Here is a 12,618-nt window from a genome sequence, read left to right as displayed (position 1 = left end):
AAAACTGATAATCACATTAAGTAACTTGCCCAAAGTCACGCCTATAATAAAGGGCAGTGCCAGGTTTAGAAACCTCATATATCAGGCCCTGAAGTCCATGATCTTTTCACTCTACTGTGGTTTCCCAGGCTTGTCTACTCACAGGAGTCATCTAAGGTACCTGTTTAAAAAAAAAAAAAATACTGAGCATAAGGCTTCTCCCCCTGAGAATTCTGGTTCTTTTGGGGTCTGGGGTAAGGCCAGGTAACTGATCTAGAACAGGAATCCTAGGTGATTCTGAGCATCAGGCAGGTTTGGGAAATCCTACCAATTCCATCATGCACTAAGAGCTGGGGTTTGAAGGTATTGAGTAGGCAGAGATAGGATTGTGAGTAGGGAGAAACGAGTTTAAAAAAAAGTTGTCACTTGCCTAGTTTTCTCTACTAGTAAAATAAGTGTAGTAAGAATGGATTGTGGAAATTAAAAATTGTTTTAGGTTCCTTAAGATGCACAGAAAAAAACAGTATTTTATTTATTTTTATTATAAATTTTCTTTTAGGCGACATTTGTGCAGTCGGTTCTTTGGCATTATCCTTGTTTACACTTGGGAATAAATGCACCACTAAAGGGTATAGATAAGAATGTATTTTGGATGCAGAAGAGATGGAACTAGACATAGAGATAACATAAAAACAGCTTTAAATATAGAATCAGTCATTTCCTCTGGTGTAATAACCCTACAAAATCTTAAACAACCTTAATCTAAAACTTTAATCCATAAAGTCGCAAGATTATAAAAATTTTGAGCTGGAAGAGATCTTAGATATCCACATAATTTATGGATGAAGAAACCAAGACTCAGAGAGGCTTAGACTTAGTGGCTTGCCTGCTGTTAGTGGCCAGCTTTCAGATCCCTGCTGGCCAAGTCTCCATTGAATGCTTATTGATTGCAGATAAGTACCAGGAAAAAGCGACTTGTCCAAGGTCATACTGGTTTTTAGGAATACACTTAGTGGCCAATTGTGTTTAATTTATTTTCCCTACTTTGTTTGTCTAATTTTATGGTTTCTTCCTTTTTTCATTGGCCTGTTGAGAATATGAATATATTTAAAGAAATTCCTTTTAGAAGATTATGCAGTTTGAAATATTATAGCTGATCAATGACATGTTAGAAAAATGAACCCTTACCTTCTTAGAATAGTATTTCACAAATGGACACTTTCAGAATATGTTGTGTTAAGGAAGAACTCTAGTTTTCTCTCCTTTTTGTTACAGAAAATTTATGAGTAGGGAAAAGTGAGTTTAGCTAGATACCTATACATGAATTCTAACAGGAATATAACAACATATCTATGTAGTAGTATGAGCTTTGAATTCAGAGTTGGGTCCAGTGATCATGTCTGCAGACTTTATAGCTGCATGATCTTGGATCAGTCATTGACTCTCAACCTAACTTTTTCTTCTCTACTATATATAACATGCCTCGTCGTTTTTTAATGATTAAGTGGGATTAAATGAGAGAATATGTGTAAAACCATTAGCAGTGTACTTTGAACAAAATACCCCATTGCCATCGAGTCAGTGCCCACTCACAGAAGCCCTATAGGACAGAGTAGAACTGCCCCATAGGATTTCCAAGGCTGTAAATCTTTTTTTACAGAAGCAGACTGCCACATCTTTCTCCTGTGGAGCAGCTCTTTGGTTCGAACCACAGACCTTTCAGTTAGCAGCCAAGCACTTAACCACAGTGCCACCAGGGCTCCTTTTGAACAAAATAGGCAGTGAATAAATGATAGCTGTTGTTATTATTGATTTCCTTGACCTAGTAGTTATTTAGAAGGATGTTAATTTCTGAGCGCAAGTACTTTATTTCCCTGTTCCATTTTTTAAAATTGTAATTAAAAGTATGATCTGTATGATACTTGCTTTTAAGAATTTTAGGTTTACTTTACAGACTAGAAAGTGGTCAGTTTTTATAACATTTCATAGATACTTGAACAGAACCCATACTCCTTTTTACATTACAAAATTCAATATCTACCTAGTATTCATTCTAATAGAAATTGCTTCAAATGTTTTGTCTTTTGTTCATTGTACTGGTTGATATTAGCGTGCTGAAATTTCCCTTTCCATTTATTTCATTTTATAGTCCCCAAAGCATCTGTTTTTGTGTTTAGTAGTTAAGTTAGTCTGTGGTTAAATGTTCAATACTGTTATGCATTTACTATTTTTAATGACTTTTCTGTTTGAAAAAATAATACACGCCAACTGCAGAAAATCTGAAAAATAGAGAAGCATACACAGAAGGAAATGAACATCTATACTCTTACTATGAAATAACACTATTAAAAGATTTTTATGTGATTTAAGAGTATGGGTTTTAGAAGCAGATTTAGGTTTGAATTTGGGCTCTGCTACTTACTATCCTCGAGCAGAATATTAGACTTTCTCATTTATTCAACAAATATTTATTGAACTCCTACTGTGTGCTGGGCATTTTGCTGGAGACTGAGAGAGACAGTGCTTAACAAGATTGACATACCCATCTTGGCTTAATTTCCTCATTTGTAAATTAGTGATAATGCCTTGTGAAGTTGTTAGAAGCATCAAATATGGTTGATAGTGCTCCACGTATTAAAAGCTCAGTTTTTTAATTGGCTTAAGGTTTTTGCCTTGCATTTTATTTTCGGCATTAATGTTACCCACTCTTGCTTTCTTTTTCTTTATGCTTTTCTATACCTGTTTTGTTTGGGTTTTTCATTAAAGCAGTACATCATTATATTTTAATTTTTTAATATAATGTAAGACTTTTAAAGTTTTTATTTTTATTATCGAACATTTCAAACACATAGCAGAATAGAAAGAGTAAGTAGTGTAAGTAACCATATTCCCATAACCCAGCCTCAGTGATTATTAACTCATGGCCAGTCTTGTTTCATCTATACTCCCTGCCACCCCACACACATACACCACCCCTGCTAGGCGCCAGTGGATTATTTCAAAGCTAATCCTAGTTACGTCAATTCAGATATAAATGTTTGACTTTATATTTCTTAAAAGATAAAGATTTTTAAAACACGTAGCCACCATACCATCATCACTCACAAAAACATCAATAATTCTGTAATACTGTCAAATATCCAGTAAGACACTTCCTTTTAATTAGACAATTTAAACTTTACATTTTTACATTGTTAAACTTTTGGAATGATTTCTATCATCTTACTTTAAACTTTTTATTCTTTCTTCCCCCCCGCCTTCTGCTATATGGGTTGTTTTGTTTGAGGAGGTTGTAAAATTTAGAATTATGGAGCTAGAAAGACCTGGGTTTGAATCCTGGTTCTGCCATTCACTAATTAACTTTGCTGAGCCTTGATTTCCTCATCTGTAAAACAAGGGTAATTATATCTACCTCATGTTCTCAGAGTTGAGTGTGAATTTATAGATAAAGTGTAATGTGTTATTGACAGTCTCTGCCAATTATTATCTTCTCTTGTGATACTTACTGTAATAAAGATCTCTTCTTGGTTATTGTATGGTTTTTCAGAACATCCCAAAATTTGTATTTATTGGATAATTGCTAAAAATAATGGTTTTTAAATATCCTTTTAGGGAAGACAGAATTTAGAATCCTCGCTTCTCCCTTCTTCAACTACCTCTTTTGAGTCCACATTAATTTAGCCTGAGGTCACAAATCTTACCTTTAACTTTTAAAGTGTCTTTTCTATTATTTATATATTTATATCAGTTATTCCTCAATATTGACTGTTTTTCCTTTAGTGAACTTAATTATTTTGTTCAGCTATTTCTAGATATTAAGTTGATGTCGGTATACTTTACCAGTTCTTTCCTACCACAATATTCTTGAGCTTTTATTTTGATTCTCTTATGGTGGTATAGGGTATACCTTTGAACAATTTATGGAAAAGGATACTACCAGGATGGTGATATTTTATAAGACTGCAGATCTGATTTCCTGTGACCTTTGTATATGAAAAACTAGGATGAGGTATAAAATTCTTAGATTGTAACTTTTCCCTTTCAACTCTCTGTAAGTCATTACTTCATTGTCTTCTGGCATTTTATTGTTACAGAAGAGAAATCTGAGGTCAATCTGATTTTAGTTACTTTGAAAATAACCTATTTTTTTCTGCTTGTATGCTTGTAGGATTATATCTTTATCCTTGAAATTTAAAAACATTTGCCAGGACATATCTTGGTGTTGATGAGCTCACCTTCTCAGTCTCCAGTCTCAGGTATTTTTTTTTTCAGAACTGGAAAGTTTTCTCTTATACTTTTGATTGATTAAATTGCCTTTTTCCCTCCCTTTAGGAACATCTGTTATTCATAGATTATTTCTACGTCTGTCCTCCATAGTTTTTTAATCTTCTCTCTCTTTTTTTTTCATTTACTCAAGTTTGTCCTCTGTGGCATGGATTCCATTTTCTGCTGTGTCGATTCTAATACCTACTAGTCACAATGCAGACTTAATTTTGGCTACTGTGTTTTCATTTCTTTATTCTTATCTCAACATACTCTTGTTTCATAAGCAGAATTTCCCTTAGGGGTACACTCCAAAAAACATGAGGTGGATTCAGGCCTAAAACTTAATCTGTTTTCTCAGGCCACAACCACAGGACCAGGGGACGAAAAAAAGCTTCTGAAAGGGTCCTCTTTAAGCTTAAAATGTAGCTGTAACTAGAGGTCATTCCTACCCTAGCCCAGAAAATAGCTTGGGTACTAGCAGGGCTTTAGTAGCTAGAGGAATAGTAAAGGAGGTGTAAGGGCGCCTTAACTAGAAATAAACTGACTTTTCTAATTACATTTATTGTTTATTTCTTTATATAACTAACACATAATAAATGCATATGATTTTGAAAATACAGTACAAAGAAGAAAACCCTATGACCCAGGTAACTACTGATAAGATTTTATATGCACACATGTTGGGGGAGGGTTTGCAAAATTGGGGTCATACTATATAGTTTTGTATCATTTTAATTTAATATATCACAAGCATATCTTTGCATCATTAATTTTTCTTTGAGGCCCTGATTTTTAACCATTGCATAGTGTTCCTACATATGAATAGATGTATTTTGATTTATTTAACCAGTCCCCATTGGTCATTTAGATTGTTTTCTATTTTTCAGTATAATGAGTATGATGACTATCACTGTACATAAGTCTTTATGCACATCTCTGATATTTCCTTAGGATAAATGAGGAGCTGATTCTTAATCCTGTCACATTGGTAAGGATCATATACATTCCTTATTAAGAATATAAAATGCTTGTTTCTGATTGTTTCAATGTGATTGCATAGAAGAGTCTTTGGATTCTGAACAATTTGATGGTATCCTAACTGAAGTTTGAGAGAGAGGTTTCTAATGCCTTACACTCAGCACCTTCATGGAACTACTAGTGCATAAGTTTGAGCAGGAAAACCACTGTTTATACAGGGAGTTTGAAGGCAGATATACTTGCGGAAACTTGAGGGTGGCTAAAAAAAAGTGTGGCTCTTGTTCCGTCCTACAACCTGGGTCTCCAAATTGTAATACACTAGGGCTTTGGACCCTGTTTTCTCCTCCTTCCTTCCTAGTTAATTCAGACTGTTATTCTCTGTGAGGAATTCTCTTTTTTGTTTACAATGTTCATATGTAAATTTCATTTCTAATTAGGAGAGTGTCAGTAGAGCATATGTCGTACTAAGTATAAGGTAGCATTTTATCAGTCACAGATAATTTTAGCCCTAGTATACTTGCACATGATGATCTACTGGATTCAAAACATTTTTTAAACTTACTTTATATTTTCTTCAGCTGTATCAGACAGCAGCCTGGAAACGTGCCTTATTGCAGCATGCCATTACAACGAAACAATCTGTTTAATAGGGTTGCTTAAAATGAAATTATTTTAAATCATTAACATGTTCTTATTTTCAACATTTCCAGTTTTCCTTGAAAATGTGGAAATACTCTAGAGGTCCTGAAACCTTGGTTCAAAATTAGTCATTTGAATTGTTCTTCCTCTTTAATGATCCTAAGTGCTCATTTTATTTAACAGCATTGAAAGTGGTTTTGAAAACAACTCCTGCTGAGACTCAAGCTCTTTAACAATCTCTTTGATCTGATTTGTTCTGATGAGACCCATATTGTAGGTTATTCTCATTTGTGACTTTTTACACATTTCAGACTAACAAAGCGTGATTAGCATCTCCTAACCTTTTCTAGTATTTCACATCCCATTTGCATATGTACAATCTGCCAAGCTCTGTAGTTTTTTGGCTGGAAGGCATTATGGTGGGATGAGAGAGGATAAATACATTTGCCTCACTTTTAAACCAATTTTTTTGTCCATACTCATTCTTAGCCACATTGTGGAAGAATACATCACACATATGAATGATCTCTTCCACCCTGCTTGGCTGGAAATTGGCTGTAGTACGTGATGAAACAGCTATCTCAACACTCTCCTAATACTTCTTCATTGCATTGGATGTTTAGAAATTATCTGTAAAAATGTAAATGTTACACAGTCTGTTGAGGCAAAAGAGGGGACGAGAAGTAACATTTACTGAGCATCTACTATCCCTTGGTGAATCCTTTTTAATTACAACATCCCCGTGAGGTAGGTATTATATACATCTTACAAACAAAGAAACTGAGGAGCAACACATTAAGTAACTTACCCAATTTCAGGTAACTACACCAGTAAGTGACAGAGCTGGGGCTTAAACCCACTACTGGCCAGCTCCAGAGCACATTCTTTCCTACTTGTTTCTTAAAATTAGAGAAATGTGTTTTCTTGTTTAACAGGTACTATTCCTTGAACTTCTGGAACTATAGAAAGTGCCTGTTGAGTCAGATTGATGGTCCATGTAACCTTAATCTCTAATGAAATTTAGGGTCATTTTTCAAAAGGGAAATTTCTTAACTGTAGAAGTAACTTTATGCTAATATCTAATAGAGACCATTTGAGTCCTTGTTTTGATGAAATGATATAAAAGGTTTGTTGAAGTAAAGGTGCTTTGGGGGGATAATTTTTTTTTGGGGGGGATAATTTTTACAAAGCTTCACTGGTATATAGGATAACATTGACTTTCATATTTTCCTGCTTTACAAATTAAGTTGTTCAAAATGTTATAAATCTTTGCTAAACTCAGAAAGGAAGTATTTTTGTAAAAAGTAGCACTTACAATACCTTTCAGATCATGTTTCCCTTCATTTTTTTTTCTTAGATTGCTTGATTGCTGCTATATACTGTTAGTTAGCTGGGTGAGGAGTTCAGAAAAGAGAGTATATTGTAAAATTTATAGGTGACATGAAGCTGAAAATAATGAAAAGGCTAATTGACACATTTGGAATCGCATCTATACAGACCGTAGGAATGGGTCAGAGCTGGAAAAAAAAAAATCAAAAATTTTAAATAAGGCTTTACTCTTGGGACTAAGAGTAGTAGCAAGTACAGGATAGAGGATGCCTGGCTTACTTGCAGTGTAAGTAAAGAAGACAAGGATTTCATCAGAAAACTTAGTATGAGTCAGCAGTGTATCGTAGGCATTCCAAAAATCATGCATATGCAAACTGCATTAGTAAAATTTTATTATCTAGGGAAAGAAGGGTGATCTGGCTTTTATTCTGCAGTGGTCAGGACACAGTTGGAATGTTAATTGCATACAATTATGTATTATCCCCCTTAAGAAAAAAAGAATAGTGACAGGTGCCATCTGTCGTAATGTTTGAAGGAACTTGCGTTATCTAGAAAAGACTTGGAGTGATTGATGGTCATAGATGTAAATTTACTTCCTTTTACTTTGCAGGTAGAGTACAAGCAAGTTAGTCAGCATATATTAGTATCCTTTCAGGGGAATTTGTGGTTGGGGAAAGTTACTATATAATGAAGAATTTTACCTAGCAGACAGTGCTTTTTCTGAGATAGTGTAGTTGGCTGCCTGGTTGAGGTAGTGCATTCTTGTCTTGAAAATGTTCAAATGTGGGTGAGGATAAAGTGGAAAGAATTGAAGTATATGATGTGTAGTTGTAAGTGAAGACTTTCAAGATCCCTTACCAGTCCTAATTTTTTGTTTTATTCTAACATCAAAAGGACTTTACGGAGTATTCTTTTATTCTCATGAAGCTGCCTCACCGTGGTAATTTGCATTGGTACAGGTCTTTACAGTTTATAAAGTGCTTTCTTATGAGCTATCTCATTTTTGAGCCTAACAATAACACTTTGTGGTAGGCAGGTCAAGTATCCCCCATTTTAAACAGATAAAGTAATAGACTAAGAAATTCTGAATTGTCTAAAATCACAAAGCTTGTAAGTGGCAGACCTTGGATTCTACCCCTGGTCTCCCAACTCTTAAGTTCAATGCTGTTTCTACTGTGCTAGTTTGCTTTAAAGGTTATAAGTTGTGATATTTGCTTTGCATACATTGAAAGTCACAAGGAGCAGCAGCAGATGGTTCCCATGGAAAATGTTTAAGTGTAGCTTAAGTTAGACCAAAGTTTCTAAAGCCGTGGAGCCATTAAGCAGATCTGTGTTATAGAAAGGTAACTGCTTACAATTAATGAGAAAATCTAGCTTGGGCTACTAGATGAATGATGGTGTACATACAGGAGAAGTAGCAGATTGGTGGGCCAGAGATGGGGTGATTGGATTTTGGACGTAATAAAAGTAGCTAACATTGATCGAGTGCTTTACTAAATACCAGGCACTGTGGTTGGTGTTTTTTATCGTTTATCTCATTTAATCTGCACAGCAACTCTGAAGATAAGACTTTTAACCCCCATAAGAAGAAACTAAAGCTTAGATAGTTGTAATAATTTGTCCAAGGCGTTACAATTTGTAGCCAGTAGTGTAAAAGCAGGAACTTGAATCTAATGGTCTGATTCCAAAGCCAGTTGTTTTGAGAGCTACTTTGAGGTTTCTCTGGGACATTTGGATAAAAAAATGATTAGTAGTCAGTTGAATAAAATGGTTGTGGCTTTTAGGAGAGGGATATATCCTGGAGATAATTTGGGTGTCATCACCATGTAAGTGGGTGATATTGTAGCCTCTGAAAGTGTCTTGAGGAAACTATAGATTTTATACCTGCATCCCCCTTACCCGCATCTGGCACTTATTTCCGTGCTTTGTAGTATAGTATAGGCATTCCCTTTCCTAGGAACATCTACGAGTGGGTGAAAATGAAAGGTGCCCTTCGTATAAGTCACTAGACTACAAGATCCTCTAGGATGTGGGGGCTGAGGGGGCCATGTTTTCTTTATCTCTTATCTACAAGTCAGTACCTAGAACATAGTATGTATGAAATGAAATGGATGGATGAATGGATGGGTAAACTACGCAATGCGAGAGTAGAGTTCAAATTGAGAGTAGCTGCCTTACCTTGGGTATAGTGAGATAGGTGGGCTGCCTTTTATTTCTTAGTTGTTAAGACTCCAAAGATGATTAGTTTAGATCCTTGTACACTTGTTAAATTAACAAGTGCTAAGAACATTTATTCCTTTTTCCTGTGAGGGAACTACAGAAGCCACTTTATGTTCCTGACTTCTGATTATCTTTTTTTAATTACACTAGTAATACATATTCATTGTAGACACATTAGAAAATTCAGATAAACAAAAACAAACAAACTTTCAATCGTCTAAAATTCTACCACCCAGAGATAGCCACTGTAAACATTTTGGTGTTTATCCTTACAGAGTTTTTCCCATACAAATATATACATTAAAACATATGTATATATTTATTTAAAATGGGATCATTACAATCCATATTGTTTTGTAAACTGCTTTTTCATTTTTTACATGTAACTGTCTCTCCATGTCAATAAATTTACATCTTTATTGTCATTTTTAATGACTGCATAGTATTCCGTTATATGGATGTACCATAATATATTTAATAGTTTTCTACTATTAAGAATTTAGGTTTCCAATTTGGAGTTACTTTTGAAAAAGTTGTGGTGAGCATTCTTATATGTACATCTTTATACACGTGTCCATTTTTTTAAAGAACTAAGTGGATAGGCCATTTCCAAGTTTTATGTGTCTTTTTTTTTTTTAAATACAGACTCAGATTGCATTCCAGAAATTTTGTCCTGATTTACTCTTTCACCAGCAATGTATCCAGAGTGCTCATTGCCCCATACCCACATTAACACTGGGTGTTATGTTTTTTGTAAATAATTACCAGTTTGAAAGGTTAAATGCATCGTTTTTATTAGTACTAAGGCTGAACTCTTTTTTCACTTATTGTTCATTTCTGTTGAGGTGCATTGTTTTTTCTTAACAGATTTGTAAAAACAAAGCTCTTTATATATTGAGGATATCAGCCCTTTGTCGTGTTATTTTTTTTTTATATAATCAGTTTGTCTTTTATCTTTTTTGTGTCTGGCAGAAGAAGTTTTAAACTTTTAAAGATTCAAATGCCACTTTTTTCTTTATGATTTCCATCCTCCTTACCCCATGAGTATTATTTACCTGTATTTATGTATTTTTAATACTTGTATAATTTTTTTAAACATTTAAATTTTAATCCATCTGGAAATTAGAGATCTAGCTTAATTTTCTCCCCAAATAATTAATCAGTTGCCCTGATTAATTATCAATGGAGTTGGAATTTAGAATGTGTTTTGCTACAGAAAGTGTTGTAAATGATGGTTTGGTGAGGTTTTCATAAGAGTATTTGTAATGCATTTGACTATTCAAATAAACTCATGGGCTTACCTGGTAAGGCAATCATCATTTATTACATTATTTCCATGGAAAAAATGCTTTTATAGTTTCAAATAATTAATTAACAGATTACTTTTGGAAGCACAACCTGTTGTAAATTGGCAACTGCATCCTTGTATGGTGGTTCTACTTCATTAGAGCCCTGTAGGAGTGAAAATATTCCTTGATGATTTTTTTTGTCTGCCTTCCTTTAACTTACTGATATGAGATCTGTTTTGGTAACTTTTTACTTGCTGTGCTTTTCACAGAATGGACAGCAAATTATGGATGAACCTATGGGAGAGGAAGAGATTAATCTACAAACTGTGAGTAAAATATTGTGTTGTAAGGGGTACAGATAAATCATATACCATTATATTGAAGTATTCTTATTTTTAAACTGAGCAAAGTAACAATTTATGGTATTAGAAATGTGTTGAAGCTTAAACATTAATTTTACCAAAATATATTCCTGAATATGCCAGTGACCTTTTAAGGCTGATTTTAAGAGAATGACAAATTGCTTTATATTGTTGAAAATTTTTCATAAGTACCTTAAAGCTTATTTTTTTAAAAAATCAAACTTACCATAGATTTAATTATGAAGAAAAAAAATAAAAATTATGCTTTACAGAAATATTTAACATAGAAAATGAACATTCACCATTTCCTTGTCTGTTTTTTTCTTCACCCCTTAATCCCCAGCACCTAGAACAATGCCCGGCACATCATAACATTCATTAAATATTACTTGAATTAATGAATTTTCCCACCCACCCCAAGATAACCATTGTCAGCAGCTCAGTTATAGTCTTCTTTTTATTCTGTACATAAGACAATTATTATTTATACTTGCAAAAATATATATTTTGCAACTTGCTCTGTTCACTTATCATGTCTTGAACATCTTTATAGCTATACCTTTTTTTAATGGTTGCATAGTTTTCTCTTTTATGAATGTTCTATATTTAATATGATTTTTCCCTATTTATTTTTGTAAACTTATGTTTCAGTAGGATATACACTTTAAAAATGAAGTACTGGAATAAAGGATAGGGGTGTTTAAATCTCGATAGACATTACCAAATTGCCCTCCAAAAAAATTGTAAAAATTTCAGTGTATGATAGTGCCTGTTCTGCCTTACACTGGTCAACACTAGATATTATGAGAAATTATTTTTTTATGTAAGCCACTCTAAATAATGTTTTCTCCTTTCAGTTGATATTTTATTAGTCAAGTTAAGTAGCCCTACATTCTTGGCTTTTGTGTTTCATGTGTTTGCCCAATTTTCTTTGGGGTTGCTTGTTATCTCCTTATTGGTTTCTAATATCTCTGTATATTAACTTCAGTGTGTATTAGATATCTTGTAAATATTTTCTCCCCCTTATTTTTTTTAAAAACATTGATTATGTTGTCTTTCATTGCTTATGTACAGAAGTTTTAATTTGTAAATGGTCAAATCTCTTTTTTTACTCTTTGACTTCTGGGTTCCATGTTTTGGTTAGAAAATTCTTTCCTGCAACAAAGTTATAAAAATAGCCTCTTACATTTTGGCCTAATGCTTTTATGATTTTGTTTGTATTTTTTTATTGTTGTAGTTTAAATGAAGTTTACATTTCAAGTTAGTCTCCCATATAAAAATTTATACATATATTGTCATGTGACACTAATTGCTCTCCCTATACTGTGACAGCACATTCCTCCTTTCCACCCCTGATCCCCCATGTCCATTCAACCAGCTCCTAACCCTCTCTGCCTTCCCATCTCACCTCCGGACAGAAGCTGCCCGTTTAGTCTCTTGTATCTACTTGAGCTAAGGGGCACACTCCTCACGAGTATTACTTTATGTCCCACAATCCAGTCCAATCCCTGTCTGAAGAGTTGGCCTCGGAAATTGTTTTAGTTCTGCACTGATAG

General features: G+C 34.0%; 1 protein-coding gene across 6 annotated transcripts in view; it reads left to right on the top strand.

Annotated features, from left to right (window-relative positions):
* Positions 1 to 12,618, top strand: part of RPS6KA3 (ribosomal protein S6 kinase A3) — a 110,161-nt gene that overhangs the window by 14,957 nt on the left and 82,586 nt on the right. For 2 of the 6 annotated variants that reach the window (XM_004382840.3, XM_023737283.1), the window contains exon 2: positions 10,970 to 11,026. In XM_004382840.3, coding sequence (XP_004382897.1) covers positions 10,970 to 11,026 — 57 coding nt within the window. Of the gene's footprint in view, positions 1 to 1,663; positions 11,027 to 12,618 lie in introns of those variants that run through there. The other 4 variants (XM_023737280.1, XM_023737281.1, XM_023737279.1 and 1 more) reach the window with 4 other exon arrangements.

Source organism: Trichechus manatus, unplaced genomic scaffold, assembly GCF_000243295.1.
Source record: "Trichechus manatus latirostris isolate Lorelei unplaced genomic scaffold, TriManLat1.0 scaffold00100, whole genome shotgun sequence".
In the NCBI taxonomy this organism is placed as follows: domain Eukaryota; kingdom Metazoa; phylum Chordata; class Mammalia; order Sirenia; family Trichechidae; genus Trichechus; species Trichechus manatus.
The sequence above is the reverse complement of the archived record's forward strand: the minus strand, read 5'-3'. Positions and strand labels throughout refer to the sequence as shown.